The sequence below is a fragment of the Myotis yumanensis genome, unplaced genomic scaffold, assembly GCF_028538775.1.
Source record: "Myotis yumanensis isolate MYYU_CA2020_CCGP unplaced genomic scaffold, mMyoYum1.0.hap1 SCAF_23, whole genome shotgun sequence".
Lineage (NCBI taxonomy): Eukaryota > Metazoa > Chordata > Mammalia > Chiroptera > Vespertilionidae > Myotis > Myotis yumanensis.
This window is the reverse complement of record NW_027223774.1, coordinates 3,875,763-3,898,297: the sequence shown is the minus strand read 5'-3', so window position 1 is coordinate 3,898,297 and position 22,535 is coordinate 3,875,763. Positions and strand designations below refer to the sequence as shown.

At 56.6% G+C, this 22,535-nt stretch overlaps 2 protein-coding genes and 1 long non-coding RNA gene across 4 annotated transcripts in view; all 3 read right to left on the bottom strand.

Moving 5' to 3' along the window:
• Positions 1-6,134, bottom strand: part of LOC139000270 (leukocyte-associated immunoglobulin-like receptor 2) — a 30,523-nt gene extending 24,389 nt beyond the window's left edge. Inside the window, exons 1-2 of the mRNA XM_070402522.1 lie at positions 6,092-6,134; positions 5,648-5,683 (exon numbers count right to left, since the gene is read on the bottom strand). Of these exons, the coding sequence (XP_070258623.1) occupies positions 5,648-5,683; positions 6,092-6,125 (70 nt within the window). The 5' untranslated portion in view covers positions 6,126-6,134. The remainder of the gene's footprint in view (positions 1-5,647; positions 5,684-6,091) is intronic.
• Positions 1,465-4,075, bottom strand: LOC139000138 (uncharacterized). Its single transcript, XR_011469538.1, has 3 exons — positions 4,004-4,075; positions 2,330-2,401; positions 1,465-2,197 (listed from the first exon to the last, which is right to left on the bottom strand). It is a non-coding gene; the product is annotated as an uncharacterized lncRNA (long non-coding RNA).
• A 2,070-nt stretch (positions 6,135-8,204) lies between the features above and the next one.
• LOC139000121 (leukocyte-associated immunoglobulin-like receptor 2) lies at positions 8,205-22,084 on the bottom strand. Of its 2 annotated transcripts, none has more exons than XM_070402405.1 (9): positions 22,001-22,084; positions 21,558-21,593; positions 19,859-20,182; positions 18,200-18,271; positions 12,874-12,963; positions 12,430-12,465; positions 10,735-11,055; positions 9,040-9,111; positions 8,205-8,899 (listed from the first exon to the last, which is right to left on the bottom strand). In XM_070402405.1, exons 1-9 carry the CDS (start codon positions 22,032-22,034, stop codon positions 8,769-8,771), a joined length of 1,116 nt encoding a protein of 371 aa, XP_070258506.1. In that variant the 5' UTR covers positions 22,035-22,084; the 3' UTR covers positions 8,205-8,768. The 2 variants fall into 2 exon arrangements, with proteins under 2 accessions (XP_070258506.1, XP_070258507.1); XM_070402406.1 differs by having other exon boundaries at positions 8,886-8,899; positions 10,856-11,055.
• Positions 22,085-22,535: the final 451 nt, after the last annotated feature.

Genomic DNA, 22,535 nt, shown 5'->3' with positions numbered 1-22,535 from the left:
ATACACAAATTGAGAGTTACATAGATAAATACATACATGCACACATGCATATAGAGATAGTTACAAAGATACTTAGTTACATAAACCCATACTGCGTGCATAGATAGATATACACATTGTCAGATACATCTACACTAATAAAAGACAAAGATGTTAATTGACCATACCTTCGCTACGCCCAAGCCACGACCACCAGCCAATCAGAGCAACTATATGCAAATTAACCCAACCAAGATGGCGGCCGGGAGCCATGGAGCTGGAGTAAGCAGGAGGCTTGGTTGCCCTGGCGATGGAGGAAGCCAAGCTTCCCGCCTGCCCTGGCCGGCTGTGTCCTCTTCAAAAGGCAATAAAATTTCAATTATAGAAGCTAAATAAATCCCAGTCACCTGCTTCCAGCCAGCCTCCATTGGGAGCTTGGGTGGCTGGGGGCTGTGGCCAGCCTGCAAACAGCCATCAGCCCCTCACCCAGGCTAGCCAGGCACCCCAGCGGGAACCCCTACCCTGAAGGGGCTGTGGCCACCCTGCAAACAGCCATCAGACCCTCACCCAGACTGGCCAGGGACCCCAGCAGGACCCTCTACCCTGAAGGGGGTGTGCACATTGTATCTATGTGCTGGGGGAAAATTCAGAATATCATAAATGCAAGAAGTTCATCAAAAGCTTGATGGGCTTCTATATTCCTGGGAGAGCACAGAGCTGGGCTGGACACTGAAGGGGCTGAATCATATTACCTGCTGCTAAAATACCTGAAAGCATTTCCCCAAACCTGAAAATCTACATGTTATTCCCTGCTGCTGGCCAAACAGCTGAACAGCTGAAGGCAGCTTCCCCAACCTGACAATGCCTACTGCATACCAAACCTTACCTTTGATGTGTATATCTGCTTTGCTGTAGAGCAATTTGTGTTAATAAAAAGCTAGGGTCCAGAGATTCAGAGAACTTGGTTGCTGAAGCTAGGTCTACTCAGGCTCCCCAAAATGCCTTCCAAATTTATATGTCATGTCTAATCTCTTTATTAATTTATTTGCAGCCCTTCTCCAGATTCCTGAACCGCTCTAGATTCAGGAAAAGACCCCGGTACCGTGAAGGTCTGTCTCAGACACAGGACCAACAGGCGTGTATATACAGAGAGATGTATGTGACAGGATTGGCTCACACAATTCAGGAGTCTGGCAAGTGCAAAATCTGCAGGGAGGGCTGGTGGCTGGAGACCAGGAGAGCTTCTGTTGCAGATCAAACCCCAGGAAGTTTGTCCACAGCATCCGGGGTCAGTCCTGTTCTCTTCAGCCCGTGTGAGGAGCCACCCACCTGATGGAGGGCAGTTTGCTTCCCTCCCATGTCTTAGAGGCTGGGGGGTGGGGGTGCTGGGCTGGAGATCATGGTGATACCCAGAATAGCGAGCCTAGATTTATTTCACAAGATAGAGTCTCAGGAACCCTAATAAATAAATATCGGACCAGAAGATTGAAGCAAAAGTGGGGATAGTTTATTGCAAGCAGATTCAGATTCCCTGCATGGGGAGTGGACTCAGTCATGGTGACCACTGAAGCCTGTGGTCTAGGGGTATTTATTTGCTACAAACCTGCTCTCTATCTCCCCCTGTGGCCACCTGATGGATTCTCTCAATTGTTCTTGCCCAGAAGCTGACCTGAACCTTCCTGGTTCCTATGTCTCAGCTCACCTTAGTGTTGAGGCCCCTCCCTAGTTTCACGTGTCTCCCCTCTGAGTCTAAAATCATCCTGTTATTTCTGCGGGGTTGGCTTCCGTGGTCAGGCTGGCTCACATGGCCTTGTCTGCCCTGCCTCCCTTCCACCTGCCTTTGTTTCCCCTGGGGCACTGCCCTGTCTGCCTGCCTGTCAATCAAGCTGACTCCTCTCGATGGTCCTGGGAAGATGAAGGTTGAGGCCAAGCATCCTAACCCACGTGGGCCTGGGTTCTCTTGTCCTTGAACAACAGCGGGGGCGGCTCTGGTCATCTGGGCTCCAGGGTGAGCCTCGGGCCCTCGGGGAGGTCCCTCCTGGAGCCCTGGGGTCCTCTCTCACTGGGGGGCTCCCTTGTGTTTATTCCTGTGGTCCCTGTGAGGACCTGCGCTGGCTGAGCCCAGCTTCGACCAGAATCCCCACCATAATCAGCAAGACCACGCCCGCCAGTCCCAAACGGATGCAGTTCTCTACCATGTAATCCCGGGAGGCGGGGCCTGGAAGCAGAGGGAAAAGGTCACTGAGAGGTGGGCAGGGTCAGGCCAGGTCCTATGAGGCAGGCGCACCTTCTCAAAGGGGTTGACCTGCCCCTCCCTCTACACCCCTGTGCACACTCCCCGATGGCTGACCTGTCCCGGAAGCCATTTCTGTGGGTGAAGGTGTCACTTCTGTGGGTGGGAGGGTGACGGCAGGGCCTGTTGCTAGGAGACAGGAAGGGGTGACAGACGTCTCAGGCAGCTGCTCTCCTTCTCTGGACGCCCTGCCTCCTGATTCTGACAGGGAACCTCCCTCCATGGGGAGCACCCAGGCCCCGCCCCAGGAATACCTCCACATGCAGCACCTCAAGAGCCCTAGGCGCATGTACCCAGGTGCCACAGCCAGTCACCTAGAGGACCCCAGGGCAGGCCCAGCTGCAAAATGCAAACCTGCATTTGATCAAACTCCAGCAGGGAGCTAGGATGTCTCCCTCCTGGCTCTCATCGCACCCCCCAGACCCTCCCTCGTTGCATCCCAGCCCCGCCAGGGGTGAACTGGTCTCTTGCTGTTGAGGATGTAAATGTCACTGCCCTCCCCGTGTCCCCCACCGTGAGAGAGGCAGAGCCCCTTCCCACGGCCACCCCACTGCCCACTGCCCAGCAGAGTCTGAGGAGAGGACGCCCAGGCTTTGCTCCCCCTCCCCAGCCCACGTTCAGGTGAGAGTTGAGGTCTCCAGGGGCTCCCCTGAAAGGGGCAGGACAAGCACTGAGCCCAAGGTCCACTTTGCCTGCCCCACTCACCTGGCCCTTCCCCGCCCACAGCGCCCTCACCTGGCCTCTTTCTCTGTACCTCCCAGTAGAGAGGACGCCCCGACACCCCCCAGAAAGGGCTCAGGGAGAGAAGGACCCTGGGGTAGCACCATCTCTGATTCCACTTGTCTGAGGAGCTGGTCACCCCTCAGAACGTCCCGCCACCCTCCCTACATTAGCACAGGGCAGCTGGTCCTGGCCCATGGACACACAGTGTGGGAGCCTCCTGGCCCAGTCACAGGGTCACAGCGCCTGGACTCTGAGCTCACCTCACCCGGCCACTGTGCCACCCACAGTCCCCCAGGGCAGGGAGGGTCACAGGGTCAGGATGAACTAGTGGACACCCCCAGGCCTGGTGGATGGGGGTCACCCCTGGGCATGCGCTCCCACCCATGGATGTCTGAGTCACAGCAGGATGAAGAGAGAGGAGAGAGAAGTCACATGGATTTAAAGGAAGAATTTTCTTTCCCTCCCTGCTTGCCTCCCTTCATCTTTCCCTCCCTCCCTGCTTCTCCATGTCCTTTCTGAACCCTAATTCCAGTTCATCTCAGGGTCTGACCACACCAGGTCGGTGGCAGCCTGACCCAAAAAATGCCACAAAGCACCGTCCAGCCCTGGTCATGCCTCCCGGACCATGCCACTTGCCCATGGAGGGGGGACCCCAGGGCACACATTGCCTGGGCCCCACAGAGCCTGGCCAGGGGAAAGGGCAGGGCACCACCATCCTGAGGGGAAGGACTCGGGTCCCTTGAAGGGGTCTGTCCCCACCTGGTGGCTGGGAGCTCAGGCCCCACCCAGCCCAGCAGGACAGCTCTGTGTCCCCTCTGATCCCGAGCTCAGGGTCCAGGCCACCGTGGTGTCCAGATGGGACCACATTCCAGGGCCCACAGCCAGGGGTGAAGGCTGAGGGTTGTGTGTGCAGAGGGAGGGGAGCCCCAGGGCTGGGGGTGAGCAGGAGGGCAGGGAGCCCGAGGACAGAGACGGGGCTGGGACAGGGTGCAGGGCCCTGGGACCCACCTGAGGGCGGAGTGGAGGCGTCCTCCTCTGTCACCTGCAGCTCCAGGGGCTCACTGCGCTTAGACCAGCCGAACTGGGTGAAACAGTAGCAGCGGTAACTCCCTGCAGTGTCTGCAGCCACCACAGGGAAGAGGAATCTCTCCTCTGTCCCCTGTGAACCATCTAGAGGCACCAGGTTCTGATAACGGCGTTCAGGTCTTCCATCCATCACCAGGCGGCACATCTGAGCCCCAGCTGGGCCCCGGCACACAAAGGTCACAGGCCGTCCCCGGGGGACCACAGGGCCTGGCTCGGCCCTGAGGGTGGGTTTGGGCCGGGACCCTGGGAGGAAGCAGAGCAGGATCTCAGGCTCCATCATGAGGAAATCTCCTACCTCACACCTCCCATGTCTTAACTCTGCAGCTCAGTGGTTCTTAGAAAACTCGCAGAGCTGTGCAACCCTCACCACAGCCCAATTCCACACCATTTGAAACATTCCTTCCGCAAACCCCACCCCTCCCCCCTCCAAGAAACTAGGTCCTCATCTCTCCATTGACTTCTCCACGTGACGCAAGTTCTGGTGACATCCTGAGCTTTTCTCAGGGGGACACGAGAGGTGTCAGAGCAGCCTGGGGCCCCAGACATGTCTCCCTCCCCACGGCCACTCTCCAGGGAGACAGACAGGGCTGGGAGGGAGGCAGAGGCTGAGGATGAGCAGGTCACTCATGGAGACAGGGACTGTGGACTCTGAGATGGTGGGAAGGCCTTGGACAGGTCTGAAAGCAGCTGGGGAGATTGTGGGTATCATTTGGCCTTCAGGGCCCCATGGGAGGTCTAGTGGGGGTCGCAGTAGACACCAGAGTGGACCTGCTCACAGGACCCCAGTGGTGAGGACCCCTGACTCCAGGGCACGTCCTCTGAGCAGCACTCACTCAGGTTCCCTCTGCATTTCCCACCTCCCTCTCAGCCCATTTCCACTTCCTTGTGACTGAGGCACCTGAAACCCCAAGTGTCTAAACTGGGCTGGGCAGGGAGAGAGGGCTCTAGCCCTGAAACAGGAAGAAGGCATCCAAGTTACCCAATCCCGATAGAGGCGGAGCTGGCCGAGCACCAGCACTCATTCCCTCCTTCCTTCAGCCACAGCTCAGCTCCCATCTCTCCCTTTACAGACGCCTCCTTGTGCCATTGGCTCCACAAATAGGAGAAACACAGGAGGGTCCCTGCCTTCTTGGGGGAAGGGAAGAGGGAGCACAGGGTGAGGGGGGAGTGTGCAAACCACAGCCACGCACTGTGATACTCGCCCAGGGCTGAGTGTGGGAGGCTCAGGGTGAGGGGGGCAGAGCTCACCTCTCATCAGAGGCAGAGGGGAGGCCCTGAGCTGAGACCAGAGGGTCAGGTGGGAATGAGCCAAGCCCAGCACAGGAGCCCTCAGCCTGGAAGGGGGTCATGGTAGAGAGAGATCATGGTGTTTGTGAAAGCGAAAAAAAGGCTGGTTTCTGAAGGTAACTTAGCCAGAGGGCGTGAGAACAGACAGATCCAGACAAAGAGAGAGGCTGGGGGCTCATTCCAGCTGAAGATACACCTGGAGAGGACTCTGAGGAAAAGCAATATTATGCCTGAAAATGGAATTGATATGAAAAACTCCACTTAAAAAGGCGGACTCACCCTCCTGCATGTGGATCGTCTGGCCCAGGCAGAGCACTGCAAGAGAAGGTCTGGTGAGAACAACGCCCAGAACCCGGTCCTCCTTGGGCTGCAATCAGGGGGCCTTCCTGGAGGCAGCGGGCTCGGCCCCAAGAATATCCCAGGCTCCCTCCTCGGCATTCCCTCTGAGCACAACCCTGCTTCCTGCTCCGAGTTTCCAGACAAACTCCCACCCGCCTCTTCCAATCAGGTCCTCAGTCAGAACCTGTCCCCACACCCAGGCACCTGCTTCTAGGACTGACCCTCCCATGGTCACTCTTAAGTCAGAGTCAGAGCTGAGGGCCAGGCCCCCAGGAGGGACCATGAGTCTCCTGGGCTGGAGTCAGACTGAGCAGGGATGGCGACACCTCCCCCAGCTCCCACCTGCTCGGTCCCTGGGATGCGGTCCCTCCATCCAGGACTCACCGAGGCCCAGGAGGGTGGAGGGCCGGGGGCTCATGGCCAGCCTCTCCCAGTCTTCTCTGTCCTTGTCCACATGGAGGAGGTGCCTGCGTGAGGGCGGGCAGGGTCCTGCAGGTCAGGGAACGTGCAGGGCAGCTTTAAAAGGACTGAGCCATGTGCGTCATTTCCGTGGTTTCTCATGAAGGGAGGCAGGTGCTCCTAACCCCAAATCCAGTTTCCCCTTTTTTGGTCCAGAGAGGCCTTGGTGAAACGCTATGAAGAAGTAAATTTCTAATTTTTCACGCAGCACTTTCTAGCGATATACGTCCTCACCAGGCTAAACCCATGACCAGATCAAACCCACATGGTATTAATTCACCTGCTATAGACAGACATACATGATAGATAGATAGATAGATAGACAAATAGGGAGGTAGATAGATAGATAGATCCTAGATAGCTGGGTACTCAGATACATAGATGTATAAGTTGTTACACAGATACACAAATTGATAGTTACATAGATAAATACATAGATGCACACATGGATATAGAGATAGTTACAAAAATACTCAGTTATATAAATACATACTGGGCTACATAGATAGATATACAGGTTGTCAGATGCATAATTATATAAATACAGAGAGTTGAATAGATATTTAGATAGATACAGCGATAATTATATAAATTCATTGATATTTAGATACATAGTTACACAGATTGATACATAGATAATTAGATAGATACATAGTTACATAGATAGATATAAAGATACAACGATATATATGGAGATACATAGAAACGTAGGTAGACCATACAGGCAGGGAAACTTAATGGCTTGTCATCTGGCCCTCACAAGCTGACTGTCCCCAAACCACACATTCTCTTATGCAAATGCATCGGTTTCTCACCTGCAAACGTGAAACCATAGACTCTCCTGACACCTCCATGCTCTTCCTGGGGCAGCAAAGGGAGTTGGGGGGACACGGGAAGGACTCAGCCCGCCCCCTCATGCTCTGCAGGGCAGGTGGCACCTGGATGAGGCTCGATGCCCTCGTATTTGTGCCCCTCTGTGCCTTTGACCCTGAGCTGCCATCCGCACACTCCCCTGCCTCCCAGCTGCCTCTGGCTATTTCTAAACTGAAACCCCCAAATCCACTGAAGCAGAAGCACTGAAGAAAGAGTCATGTTGGTGGTCGGGGCTTCGGGGAAGGTTGAGTTTGCAAAGAACCAGATGAGTCCAGGCTGGTGGCTGGATTCCCGTCTGGAAGCTGATGAGCCTTCATGGGTCCATTTAGCATTTAGGGCACAGAACTCAGACACTGTCCTAGGGAAGGTGGTCGCATACCCTCCCCCCTCACAACTCTGAGGTGCATCCTTGTGACCTCCCAGGGGAGGGGCCCCCCAGGGGAGGAGACAGAGGAGAGTCAGGACCTGGAGGGAAAGGCCTGAGACTCCTCAGGTCCCAGCCCAGGGATGGCTGTGGAGGCTGCAGCCCCAGGCCGGCCCCAGGCAGAGCTGGGCCATCAGGAGGGGAGGATGGGGAACATCTCAAATATTGATAACAATACAGACAAGATCACCAGAAGGGGGAAATGTGTACTATCCAGTGGCATTGTGTCTATTCACCATCCTGCGCAACCATTCCTTCTACTTCATTTTAAATTATTTTCATCACCCCCAACTCCACAAAAAAAATGGGGTGTCCACTGTATCCATGCAGGTCTGTCACAGACACAGGACCAACAGTCGTGTATATACAGAGAGATGTATGTGACAGGATTGGCTCACACAATCCAGGAGTCTGGCAAGTGCAAAATCTGCAGGGAGGGCTGGTGGCTGGAGACCAGGGGAGCTGCTGTTTCAGCTCGAGCCCCAGAAACTTTTCCCAGCAGAATCCGGGGTCAGTCCTGTTCTCTTCAGCCCATGTGAGGAGGCCCACCCACCTGATGGAGGGCAGTTTGCCTCCCTCCCATATCTTAGAGGCCCTGGGTTGGCTGGGATAGGAATCGTTATGATACCCGGAACATGAAGCCCAGGTTTATTTCAGAGGGTCGAGTCGCAGGAACCCTAAGAATAAAATCTCAGACCAGAAGATTGAAGCAAAAGTGTAGAAAATTTATTGCAAGCAGATTCAGACTCCCTGCATGGGGAGAGGGCTCAGTCCTGGTTTCCACTGAAGCCTGTGGTCTAGGGGTATATGTATATTTGCTACAAACCTGCTCTCTATCTCCCCCTGTGGCCACCTGATGGATTCTCTCAATTGTTCTTGCCCAGAAGCAGACCTGAACCTTCCTGGTTCCTATGCCTCAGCTCACCTGAGTTAGCAATCACTCCCGAGGTCACATGACTGCTCTCTGAGCCTCAATCATTGTAATTTCTGTCCGGTTGGCATCCATGGTTAGGCTGGGTCACGTGGCCGTGTCTGCCCTGCCTCCCTTCCACCTGCCTTTGTTTCCCCTGGGGCACTGCCCTGTCTGCCTGCCTGTCAATCAAGCTGAGTCCTCTCGATGGTCCTGGGAAGATGAGGGGTTGAGGCCAACCATCCTCACTCAGGTGGGCCTGGATTCTCTTGTCCTTGAACAACAGCAGGGGCGAATCTGGGTCTTTGGGCTCCAGCGTGAGCCTCGGGCCCTTGGTGAGGTCCCTGCTAGGGCTCTGGGGTCCCCTCTCTCGGGAGGCTCGCTTGTCTTTACTCCTATGGTCCCTGTGGGGACCTGCGCTGGCTGTGCCCAGCTTCCACCAGAATCGCCACCAGGATCAGCAAGACCACGCCCGCCAGGCCCAAGCGGATGCTGTTCTCCATCCTGTAATCACGGGAGGCGGGGCCTGGAAGCAGAGGGCAGGGGTCACTGACAGGTGGACACGACTGGGCCAGGCCAGGCCCTAGGAGGCTGGAGCGCCTTCTCAATGGGGGGACCTGCCCCTCCCTCTACACCCCTGTGCACACTCCCTCCCCGTTGGCTGACCTGTCTGGGAGACCATTTCTGTGGGTGAAGGTGTCACTTCTGTGGGTGGGAGGGTGACAGCAGGGCCTGTTGCTAGGAGACAGGAAGGGGTGACGGACATCTCAGGCAGTTGCTCCTCTTCTCTGAATGCCCTGCCTCCTGATTCCCGCAGGGAACCTCCCTCCATGGGGAGCACCCAGGCCCCGCCCCAGGAATACCTCCACCTGCAACACCTCAAGACCCCTAGGTGCACGTCCCCAGGTGCCACAGCCAGTCACCTAGAGGACCCCAGGGCAGGCCCAGCTGCCAAATGCACACCTGCATTTCATCAAACTCCAGCAGGGAGATACGGCATCTCACTCCTGACTCCCACCGCTCCCTCCCGACTGTACCCTCCCCGCTCTCCCAGCCCCCCCTAAACACCCTTCCCCCACCCCTCCACCCCCACCCCCGCGGCCAGGGTTGAACCTGTCTCTTGCTGTTGAGGACGTAAATGTCACTGCCCTCCCCGTGTGCCCCACTGTGAGAGAGGCCGAGCCCCTGCCCACGGCCACCCCACTGCGCACTGCCCAGCAGAGTCCGAGGAGGGGACGCCCAGGCTTTGGTCCCCCTCCCAGCCCACATTCAGGGTGAGAGCTGAGGTCTCCAGGGGCTCCCCTGAAAGGGGCAGGGCAAGCACTGAGCCCAAGTTCCACTTTGCCTGCCCCACTCACCTGGCCCTTCCCCGCCCACAGCGCCCTCACCTGGCCTCTTTCTCTGCTCCTCCCAGTATAGACGTGGCCACCGACACCTCCCTGAAAGGGCTCAGGGAGAGGTGGACACTGGGGTGGCACCCTCTCTGCATACACTTGTGTGCGGGGCTGGCCACCCCTCAGAAGGTCCCACCACCCTCCCTACATTAGCCCAGGGCAGCTGGTCCTGGCCCATGGACACACAGGGTGGGAGCCCCCTGACCTGGCCACAGGGTCACAGGGCCTGGACTCTGTGCTCACCTCACCCGGCCACTGTGCCACCCACAGTCCCCCAGGGCAGGGAGGGTCACAGGGTCAGGATCAACTGGGTGGACACCTCAGGCCTGGTGGATGAGGCCACCCCTGGGCATGTGCTCCCACCCATGGGATGTCTGAGTCACAGCAGGATGAAGAGAGAGGAGAGAGAAGTCACTCAGATTTGTGGGAAGAATTTTCCCTCCTTCCCTCCTTCCCACTCTCTCCATGTCCTTGCTGGACCCTGACTCCAGTTCATCTCAGGGTCTGACCACACCAGGACAGGGGCAGCCTCATCCTAAATTGCCCCAAAGCAGTGTCCCACCCTGCTCAGGGACCCCATGGACCCCAGCACTTGCCCATGGAGGGGGGACCCCAGGGCACACATTGCCTGGGCCCCACAGAGCCTGGCCAGGGGAAAGGGCAGGGCACCACATCGGGAAGGGAAGGACTCCGGCCCCTTGAAGGGGTCTGTCCCCACCTGGTGGCTGGGAGCTCAGGCCCCACCCAGCCCAGCAGGACAGCTCTGTGTCCCCTCTGATGTGGGGCTCAGGGTCCAGGCCAGCGTGGTGTCCAGATGAGACCAGACTCCAGGGCCCTGAGCCAGGGGTGAAGGCCAAGGGTCATGTGTGCAGCAGGAGGGGAGCCCCAGGGATGGGGGTGAGCAGGAGGGCAGGGAGCCCGAGGACAGAGACGGGGCTGGGACAGGGTGCAGGGCCCTGGGACCCACCTGAGGGCAGAGTTGTGACGTCCTCCTCTGTCACCTGCAGGTGCAGGGGCTCACTGCTCTCAGACCAGCCTGACCAAGTAAGACAGAAGCAGCGGTAACTCCCGGCAGTGTCTTCACTCACCGCGGGGAGAAGGAATCTGGCCTCTGTCTCCTGTGGGCCATTTTGAAGCATCCTGTCCTGATAACCGTGTATACGTCTTCCATCCTTCTCCAGGCGGCATATGTTAGCTACAGCTGGGCTCCGGCACACGAAGGTCACAGGCCGTCCCGGAGGGACCACTGGGCCTGGCTCAGCCCTGAGGGAGGGTTTGGGCCGGGCCCCTGGGAGGAAGCAGAGCAGGATCTCAGGCTCCATCATGAGGAAATCTCCATCCTCACTCCTCCCGGGTTTTAAGCGAACACTTCATTGTTTTTAGCAAACTCGCAGAGCTGTGCCACCCTCACCGGAGCCCAAATCTACAGCATTTGCACCATCCTGTCCCCAAACCCCCCTTCCATTCCCCCTTAAGGAAACTGAGTCCTCATCACGCCACGTGACACAGGTTCTGGTGACATTGTGGGCTTTTCTCAGGGGGACACGGGAGGTGTCAGAGCAGCCTGGGGCCCAGGGCACGTCCCCCTCCCCATGGCCACTCTTCAGGGCCAACAGGGCTGGGAGGGAGGCAGAGGGTGAGGATGAGCAGGTCCCTCATGGAGACAGGGACGCTGGAGTCTGACATGGTGGGAAGACCTTGGACAGGTCTGAAAGCAGCTGGGGGAGATTGTGGGTACCTTTTGGCCCTCAGGGCCTTATGGGAGGTCTAGTGGGGGTGGGAGTGGACACCAGGCTTGGCCTGCTCACAGGACCCCAGTGGGTGAGGACCCCCGACTCCTGGGCATGTCCTCTGAGCAGCACTCACTCAGGTTCCCTCTGCATTTCCCACCACCCTCTCAGCCCATTTCCACTTCCTTGTGACTGAGGCTCCTGACACCCCAAGTGTCTAAACTGGGCTGGGCAGGGGGAGAGAGGGCTCTAGCCCTGAAACAGGAAGAAGGCATCCAAGTTACTCAATCCCTGATGGAGGCAGAGCTGGCCGAGCCCCAGCACTCATTCCCTCCTTCCTCCAGCCACAGCTCAGCTCCCATCTCTCCCTTTACAGATGCCTCCTTGTGCCACTGGCTCCACAAATAGGAGAAACACAGGAGGGTCCCTGCCTTCTTGGGGGAAGGGTAGAGGGAGCACAACCTGAGGGGGAGCGTGCAAACCACAGCCATGGGCTGTGATACTTACCCAGGACTGAGTGTGCTAGGCTGAGGGCTGAGTGTGGGAAGCTTAGGGGTGAGTGTGGGAGGCTCAGGGGTGAGTGTGGGAGGCTTAGGGTTGAGTTGGGAGGCTCTGGGTGAGGGGGGCTGAGCTCACCTCTCATCAGAGGCAGAGGGAGGATGCCCTGAGCTAAGACCAGAGGGTCAAGCGGGAATGAGCCAAACCCAGCCCTCAGCCTGGGATGTGGTCATGGTAGAGACAGAACATGGTGCTTGTGAAAGTGAAAGAATGACCGAGTTTCTGAAAGTAACTTAGCCAGAGGGCGTGAGAACAGACAGATCCAGACAAAGAGAGAGGCTGGGGGCTCATTCCAGCTGAAAACACACCTGGAGAGGACTCTAAGGAAAATTAATATTTTGCATGAAAAACTCAATTTAAGAAGGCGGACTCACCCTCCTGCATATGGATCGTCTGGACCAGGCAGAGCACTGCAAGGGAAGGTCTGATGAGAACAATGCCCAGCACCCGGGTCCTCCTTGGGTTGCAATCAGGAGGCCTTCCTGGAGGCAGCGGGCTGGCCCCCGAGAATTTCCCAGGCTCCCTCCTCGGCATCCCCTCTGAGTACAATCCTGCTTCCTGCTCTGAGTTTCCAGACAAACCCCCACCCCGCTCTTCCAATCATGTCCTCAGTCAGAACCTGTCCCCACGTCCAGGCACCTGCTTCTAGGACTGATCCTCCCATGGTTACACTTAGGTCAGGACCAGAGCTGAGGGCCAGACCCCCAGGAGGGACCATGAGTCTCCTGGGCTGCAGTCAGACGGAGCAGGATGGCGACACCTCCCTCAGCTCCCACCCGCTCAGTCCCTGGGATGCGGTCCCTGCATCCAGGACTCACCGAGGCCCAGAAGGGTGGAGGGCCAGGGGCTCATGGCCAGCCTCTCCCCGTCTTCTCTGTCCTTGTCCACCTGGAGGAAGCTGAGTCTGTCTGGGTGACGGAGGACAGGGTCCCGAAGGTCAGTAAGTGCAGGAGGGGCTCACAGGGGCCGAGTCATGTGCCTCATTTCCGTGGTTTCTCATGAAGGGAGGCGGGGTGCTCCTAGCCCCAAACCTAGTTTCCCCTTTTTGGGTCCAGAGAGGCCTTGGTGAAACTCTATGAAAAATTAAATTGCTAATTTTTTCACGCACCAATTTCTAGCGATTTATGTCCTCACCAGACTCAACATCTGACCAGATGAAATCTACATTGTATTAATTCACCAGTGATAGATAGATAGATATAGATATAGATATAGATATAGATATAGATATAGATATCATAGATAGATCATAGATAACTGGATAGTCAGATACCTAGATGTATAAATTGTTATACAGATACACAAATTTATAGTTACATAGATAAATACATAGATGCACACATGGATATAGAGATAGTTACAAAGATACTTAGTTACATAAACCCATGCTGGGTGCATAGATAGATATACACATTGTCATATACATCTACACTAATAAAAGACAAAGATGCTAATTGACCGTACATTCACTAGGCCCAAGCCACACCCACCAGCCAATCAGTCGACTATATGCAAATTAACCCAACCAAAATGGCGGCCAGCAGCCAAGGAGCTGGAGTAAGCACGAGGCTTGGTTGCCCCGACAATGGAGGAAGCCAAGCTTCCCGCCTCCCCTGGCCGGCTGTGCCCTCTGCAAAAGGCAGCGAAATTTCAATTGTAGAAGCTAAATAAATCCCAGATACCTGCTTCTAACCAGCCTCCACTGGGAGCTTGGGTGGCTGGGGGCTGTGGCCAGCCTGCAAACAGCCATCAGCCCCTCACCCAGGCTGCCCACATCCTCATGGGGTGAGGGTCCCTGTTGGGAGGCTTGGTCACCCTGCAAACAGCCATCAGCCCCTCACCCAGGCTGGCCACACCCTCATGGGGTAAGGTTCCCCGCTGGACAGCTTGGCCAGTCGGCAAACAGCCATCAGCCCCTCACACAGGCTGGCCAGGCACCCTAGCGGCTACCCACGCCCTGAAGGGGCTGTTACCAGCCTGAAAACAGTCATCAGCCACTCACCTAGGCTGGCCAGGCACCCCAGTGGGACACCCTTCCAGAAGGAGGTGTGGCCAGCCAGAAAATGGCCCTTAGCCCCTCACCCAGGTTGGTCAGGCACCCCAGGGTTGACCCTTGCCCCCCCCAAAGGGGCTGTGGCCAGCCTTCAAACAGCCATCAGCCCCTCACCCAGGCTGGCCAGGCACCCCAGTGGGACCCCCACCATGATTCGGGACATCCTTCAGGGCAAACCAGCTGCCCCCCACCCATGCACCAGGCCTCTATTCTATATAAAAAAAAGGGTAATATGCAAATTGACCCTAACAGCAGAGGGACTGGGAATCACTGGTCACTATGACACACACTGACCACCAGGGGGCAGATACTCAATGCAGGAGCTTCCCCCTGGTGGTCAGTGCACTCCCACAGGGGGAGCTCTGGTCAGCCACAAGCCAGGCTGTCAGCTGCCAGTACAGCAGTGGTGGTGGGAGCCTCTCCAGCCTCCTCAGCTGCGCTAAGGATGTCCAACTGCAGCTAGGCCTGTTCCCCGCTAGCAAGTGGACATCCCCTCAGGGTTTCTGGGCTGCCAGAGGGATGTCTGACTGCCAGCTTAGGCCCAATCCCCTGAGGAGCGGGCCTAAGCCAGCAGGTGGTCATTCTCCGAGGGGTCCCAGACTGCAAGAGGGCACAGGCCGGGCTGAGGGACATTCCCGAGTGCACAAATTTTTGTTCACCGGGCCTCTAATAATTCTATAAATACAGAGAGTTGAGTAGATATATATAGAAAGATACAAAAATCTATATTAATAAAAGGGTAATATGTTAATTAGACCAGGTCGACCAGACATCTTCCGGAAGTCCAACATCCTTCTGGACAATTAGGGGGTGACCAGGCAAACAGGATGGCACTTCAGGGGTAACCTAGCCATCAGGGGACCAGTTAGGTGGCGATCAGGCCAGCAAGCACAGATAGTTAGGGGCAATCAGGCAGGAGGGCAGAATAATTAGGAGCGATCAAGCAGGCAGGCATGGGAGCACTTAGGAGCCAGCAGTCTTGGATTGCGAGACGGATATCTGACTGCTGGTTTAGGCCCCATATGGGATGGGGCCTAAACCGGCAGTCGGACATCCCACAAGGGATCCCAGACTGGAGATGGTGCAGGTGGACTGAAGGACTCCCTACCCATGCATGAAATTTGTGCACCAGGCCTCTAGTAGTTATATAAATATATGGCTATTTGGATACATAGTTACATATATAGATAGATACAGAGATAATTAGATAAATATCTACATAGATAGATAGATAGATAGATAGATAGATAGATAGATAGATATAGATACAAGGATAGGTACTTAGATACATAGAAAGGTACACAGACAATAAAGGCAGGAAAACTTCTTGGATTGTGAGGACTGTCCTTTAAAACCGAGTGTCTTCTCTCCCCTCTCTCGTTGTCCTGCTGTGACTCAGACATCCCATGGGTGGGAGGAAGGGCAGGGCCAGGGGTGGCCCCCATCGTCCAGGCCTGGGTGTGTCCACCTAGTTGATTGTGACACTCGGTTTTAAAGGACAGTCCTCACAGGCTGACTGTCCCCAAACCACACATTTCCTTATGCAAATGCTTCAGTTTCTCAGGGCAAAGGGGGAACCATAGAACTCTTCTGACACCTCCATGTTATTCCTGGGAGAGCACAGAGCTGAGCTGGACACTGGAAGGACTCAGCCCTGCCCCCTCATGCTCTGCAGGGCGGGCGGCGGCACCCGGCTCAGGCTCGATGCCCGTGTCTCTGTGCCTCCCTGTGTCCTGTGAACCTGGGCTGCCACCCACACACTCCCCTGCCTCCCAGCTGCCTCTGGTTATTTCTAAACAGAAAGCCCTACTTCCACAGGAGCAGATGCACAAAAGAAACAGTCACGTTGTCCAAACATTGGAGTGTGGGGCATCTGGGAAGGTTGAGTTTCAAAGAACCAGAAGGGTCTGGGCTGGTGCCTGGATTTCCTTCTAGACCCAGATGAATCAATGGGTCCATTTAGGGCACAGAACTCAGACACTCTGATTAGGGAAGGTGGTCGCATAGCCTCCCTCCCTCCCACCCAACTCTGAGGCACATCATTGTGACCTCCCAGGGAGGAGGCGACAGAGGAGAGTCAAGACCTGGAGGGAAAGGCCTGAGACTTCTCAGCTCCCAGCCCAGGGATGGCTGTAGGGGCTGCAGACCCAGGCAGGCCCCTGGCAGAGCTGGGCCATCAGGAGGGCAATGGTGGGGGAGGGGAGGATGGGGAACTTCTCTAATAGTGTCAACAATACACATAAGATCATCAGATGGGGCACATGTATACTATTCAGTGGGATTTCGTACATTCACCATCTTGTGCAACCATTGCCTCTACCTTGTTCCAAATTGTTGCCATCATCCCCAAAAGAAATGGTGTGCCCACTGTATTCATGTGCTGGGGGCTAATTCCAGCAGGTCCTAAATGCAAGAAGTTCATCAAAATGTTGATGGGTTTCTATATTCCTAGGAGAACAGAGATCTGAGCTGGACATTGGAAGACCTGAATCATATTACCTGCTGCTAAAATAGCTGAAAGCATTTCCCCAAACCCGAAAATCTACATGTTATTACCTGCTGCTGGCCAAACAGCTGAACAGCTGAAGGCAACTCCCCCAACCGGACAATGCCTACTGCACACCAAACCTTACCTTTGATATGTATATCTGCTTTGCTTTAGAGCAATTTGTGTTAATAAAAAGCTAGGGGTCCAGAGATTCAGAGAACTTGGTTACTGAAGCTACGTCTCCTCTGGTTGCCCAAACTGCCTTCCAAATTTATATGTCATGTCTAGTCTCATTATTAATTTACTCACAGCCCTTCTCCAGATTCCTGAACCCTTGTGGATTCAGGGAAAGAACCCGGTACCATGAAGGTCTGTCTGAGACACAGAACCAACAGGCATGTATATACAGAGAGATGTATGTGGCAGGATTGGCTCACACAATCCAGGAGTCTGGCAAGTGCAAAATCTGCAGGGAGGGCTGGCGGCTGGAGACCAGGGGAGCTGCTGTTTCAGCTCGAGCCCCAGCAAGTCTGTCCACAGCATCTGGGGTCAGTCCTGTTCTCTTCAGCCCATGTGAGGAGGCCCACCCACCTGATGGAGGGCAGTTTGCTTCCCTCCCATGTCTTAGAGGCCCTGGGTGGCTGGGCTGGGGATCATGGGGATACCTGGAACAGTGAGCTGAGGTTTGTTCCTCCCAAGATTGTATCTCACACACCCGAAGAATGAAATCTCAGACCAGAAGATTGAAACAAAAGCATGGAAAATTTATTGCAAGCAGATTGAGAGTCCCACATGGGGAGAGGCTCAGTCATGGTTGCCACTGGAGCCTGTGGTCTGGGGGTATGTATTTGCTACAAACCTGCTCTCTATCTCCCCCTGTGGCCACCTGATGGATTCTCTCAATTGTTCTTGCCCAGAAGCAGACCTGAACCTTCCTGGTTCCTACGCCTCATCTCACCTTATTGTTGTAGCACCTCCTAGTTGCACTTGTCTCCCCTCTGAGTCTTAAATCATCCTGTTACTTCTGCGCGGTTGGCTTCCGTGGTTAGGCTGGCTCACGTGGCCGTGTCTGCCCTGCCTCCACGCCACCTGCCTTTGTTTCTCCTGAACCCTGGCCTGTCTGTCTGCCTGTCAATCAAGATGACTCCTCTCAATCGTCTTGGGAAATGAAGGTTGAGGTCAAGCATCCTAACCCACGTGGGCCTGGGTTCTCTTGTCCTTGAACAACAGCGGGGGCGGCTCTGGGTCTCCTGGACTCCAGCGTGAGCCTCGGGCCCTCGGGGAGGTCCTTCCTGGGGCCCTGGGGTCCCCTCTCGCTGAGGGGCTCCCTTGTGTTTACTCCTGTGGTCCCTGTAAGGACCTGCGCTGGCTGAGCCCAGCTTCCACCAGAATCCCCACCAGGATCAGCAACACCACGCCCGCCAGGCCCAAGCGGATGCAGTTCTCCACGGTGTAATCCCGGGAGGAGGGGCCTGGAAGCAGAGGGCAGGGGTCACTGAGAGGTGGACACGACCCAGCCAGGCCCTAGGAGGCTGGAGCGCCTTCTCAATGGGGGGACCAGCCCCTCCCTCTACATCCCTGTGCACACTCCCCGATGGCTGACCTGTCCCGGAGGCCATTTCTGTGGGTGAAGGTGTCACTTCTGTGGGTGGGAGGGTGAGGGCGGGGCGTGTTGCTAGGAAAGAGGAAGGGGTGACGGACGTCTCAGGCAGCTGCTCCCCTTCTCTGGACGCCCTGCCTCCTGATTCTGACAGGGAACCTCCCTCCATGGGGGGCACCCAGGCCCCGCCCCAGGAATACCTCCACCTGCAACACCTCAGGAGCCCTAGGCGCACGTCCCCAGGTGCCACAGCCAGTCACCTAGAGGACCCCAGGGCAGGCCCAGCTGCCAAATGCAACCCTGCATTTCATCAAACTCCAGCAGGAGCTAGGATGTCCCCCTCCTGGCTCTCACCGCCCCTCCTTGCGCCTCCCTCCCGCCCCCCCCCTTCCAGTCCCCTCACCGGCCAGGGGTGAACCGGTCTCTTACTGTTGAGGATGTAAATGTCACTGCCCTCCCCGTGTGCCCCACCGTGAGAGAGGCAGGGCCCCTGCCCACGGCCACCCCACTGCCCACTGCCCAGCAGAGTCCGAGGAGGGGACGCCCAGGCTTTGGTCCCCCTCCCAGCCCACGTTCAGGGTGAGAGTTGAGGTCCCCAGTGGCTCCCCTGAAAGGGGCAGCACAAGCACTGAGCCCAAGGTCCACTTTGCCTGCCCCACTCACCTGGCCCTTCCCTGCCCACAGCGCCCTCACCTGGCCTCTTTCTCTGTACTTCCCAGTAGAGAGGACGCCCCGACACCCCCCAGAAAGGGCTCAGGGAGAGGAGGACACTGGGGTGGCGCTCTCTCTGATTCCACTTCTCTGTGGGGTTGGCCACCCCTCAGAACGTCCCACCCTCCCTACATTAGCACAGGGCAGCTGGTCCTGGCTCATGGACACACAGGGTGGGAGCCCCCTGACTCGGCTACAGGGTCACAGGGCCTGGACTCTGAGCTCACCTCACCCGGCCACTGTGCCACCCACAGTCCCCCCGGGCAGGGAGGGTCACAGGGTCAGGATGAACTAGTGGACACCCCCAGGCCTGGTGGATGAGGCCACCCCTGGGCGTGCGCTCCCACCCATGGATGTCTGAGTCACAGCAGGATGAAGAGAGAGGAGAGAGAAGTCACTCAGATTTGTGGGAAGAATTTTCCCTCCTTCCCTCCTTCCCACTCTCTCCATGTCCTTGCTGGACCCTGACTCCAGTTCATCTCAGGGTCTGACCACACCAGGACAGGGGCAGCCTCATCCTAAATTGCCCCAAAGCAGTGTCCCACCCTGCTCAGGGACCCCATGGACCCCAGCACTTGCCCATGGAGGGGGGACCCCAGGGCACACATTGCCTGGGCCCCACAGAGCCCGGCCAGGGGAAAGGGCAGGGCACCACCATCCTGAGGGGAAGGACTCCGGCCCCTTGAATGGGTCTGTCCCCACCTGGTGGCTGGAAGCTCAGGCCCCACCCAGCCCAGCAGGACAGCTCTGTGTCCCCTCTGATGCGGGGCTCAGGGTCCAGGCCAGCGTGGTGTCCAGGTGAGACCAGACTCCAGGGCCCTGAGCCAGGGGTGAAGGCCAAGGGTCATGTGTGCAGGGGGAGGGGAGCCCCAGGGCTGGGGGTCAGCAGGAGGGCAGGGAGCCCGAGGACAGAGACGGGGCTGGGACAGCGAGCAGGGCCCTGGGACCCACCTGAGGTTGGAGTGGAGACGTCCTCTCCTGTCACCTGCAGCTGCAGAGGCTCACTGAGCTCAGACCGGATCTCATACATATGTTCATAGAGGCAGCGGTAACTCCCCGCAGTCACCTTACTCACCGCGGGGATGTGGAATCTGGCCTCCGTCCTCTGCGAACCATCCTGAGGCTCACTTTTGTGATAAAGGTAGAGAAGTCTTCCATCCTTCTCCAGGTGGAAGAAGTCAGCCCAAGCTGGGCCCCGGCACAGGAAGGTCACAGGCTCTCCCAGGGGGACCACAGGGCCTGGCTCCGCCCTGAGGGAGGGTATGGGCAGGACCCCTGGGCGGAAGCAGAGCAGGATCTCAGGCTCCATCATGAGGACATCTCCACACCTCACACCTCCCGGGTTTTAAGCGTACAGCTCAGTGGTTCTTAGCAAACTCACAGAGCTGTGCAACCCTCACCACAGCCCAATTCTAGACCATGTGCACCATCCCTTCCCCAAGAGACCACCCATCTACCCCCTCCAGGGACTCAGTTCTCAACACTCCAATGACTTCTCCACGTGACACAAGTTCTGGTGACATCGTTGGCTTTTGTCAGGGGGACACAGGAGGAGTCAGAGCAGCTGGGGACCCAGGCACATACCCTTCCCCACGGCTGCTCTCCAGGGGGGCAGGCAGGGCTGGGAGGGAGGCAGAGGGTGAGGATGAGCCGGTCCCTGGGGGGACAGGGACGCTGGAGTGGGAGAGGGTGGGAATGACCTGGCTGGGTCTGCAAGCAACTGGGGGAGGTTGTGGGGTCCACAGAGGCCTCTAGGGCCCCATGGAAAGGATAGTGGCTGTGGGGGGAGGGGAAACCAGCTGAGACCTGCTCACAGAACCCCCGTGCGTGAGGTTCCCCTACTCCCAGCACGTCCTCTGAGCAGCACTCACTCAGGTTCCCTCTGCATTTCCCACCTTCCTCTCAGCTCATTCTCACTTCCCTTTTAATGAGGCACCTGAAACCCCAAGTGTCTAAACTGGGCTGGGCAGGGGAACAGAGGGCTCTAGCCCTGAAATAGGAAGAAGGCATCCCAGTTACTCAATCCCTGATGGAGACAGAGCTGGCCAGGCCCCAGGACTCATTCTCTCCTTCCTTCAGCCACAGCTCAGCTCCGATCTCTCCCTTTACAGATGCCTCCTTGTGCCATTGGCTCCACAAATAGGAGAAGCACAGGAGGGTCCCTGCCTTCTTGGGGGAAGGGTAAAGGGAGCACAGGGTGAGGGGGAGCGTGCAGACCACAGCCACGCGCTGTGATACTCGCCCAGGGATGAGTGTGGGAGGCTGAGGGTGAGTGTGGGAGGCTCAGGGCTGAGTGTGGTAGACCAAGGCCGAGGCGGGCAGCACTCACCTCTCATCAGAGGTAGAGGGTGGAGGCCCCGAGCTGAGACCAGAGGGTCAGGTAGGAATGAGCCGGGCCCAGCACAGGAGCCCTCAGCCTTGGAGGCGGTCATGGTAGAGACAGAACATGGTGTGTGTGAAAGTGAAAGAATAACTGGGTTTCCGATGGTAACTTGGCCAGAGGGCGTGAGAACAGACAGATCCAGGGAAAGAGAGAGGCTGGGGGCTCATTCCAGCTGAAAACACACCTGGAGAGGACTCTAAGGAAAATCAATATTATACCTCAAAATGGAACTGATATGAAAAACTCCATTTAAAAAGGCAGACTCACCCTGCTGCATGTGGATTGTCTGGACCAGGCAGAGCACTGCAAGGGAAGGTCTGGTGAGAACAATGCCCAGCACCCGGTCCTTCTTTGGCTGCAATCAGGGGGCCTTCCTGGAGGCAGTGGGCTGGGCACCAAGAATTTCCCAGGCTCCCTCCTTGGCATCCCCTCTGAGCACAACCCTTCTTCTTGCTCCCAGTTTCCGGAGAAACCCCCACCCCTCTTCCAATCAGGTCCTCAGTCAGAACCAGTCCCCACGCCCAGGCCCCTGCTTCTAGGACTGTCCCTCCCATGGTTACACTTAGGTCAGGGCCAGAGCTGAGGGGCCAGGCCCCCAGGAGGGACCATGAGTCTCCTGGGCTGGAGTCAGACAGAGCAGGGATGGCGACACCTCCCCCAGCAACTACCCCCTCCGTCCCTGGGATGCGGTCCCTCCATCCAGGACTCACCGAGGCCCAGGAGGGTGGAGGGCCGGGGACTCATGGCCAGCCTCTCCCCGTCTTCTCTGTCCTTGTCCACCTGGAGGAGGTGAGTCTGCCTGGGTGAGGGCGGACAGTGAAGATGCAGGACGGGCTCACAGGGGCCGAGTCATGTGCCTCATTTCCGTGGTTTCTCATGAAGGGAGGCGGGTGCTCCTAATGCCACATCTAGTTTCCCCTTTTTTGGGTCCAGAGAGGCCTTGGTGAAACTCTATGAAAAATTAAATTTCTAATTTGTTCACGTACCAATTTCTAGAGATATATGTCCTAACCAGCCTCAACCTCTGACCAGATGAAATCCACATGGTATTAATTCATCAGCGACAGATAGATAGATAGATAGATAGATAGATATAGATATAGGTATAGATATAGATGATATAGATATAGATATAGATATAGATATAGATATAGATATAGATATAGATATAGATAGATAGGTCCTAGATCAGGGGTGGGCAACACCTAGCACGGGTGCCAAACATGGCACACCAGTAACTTTCTC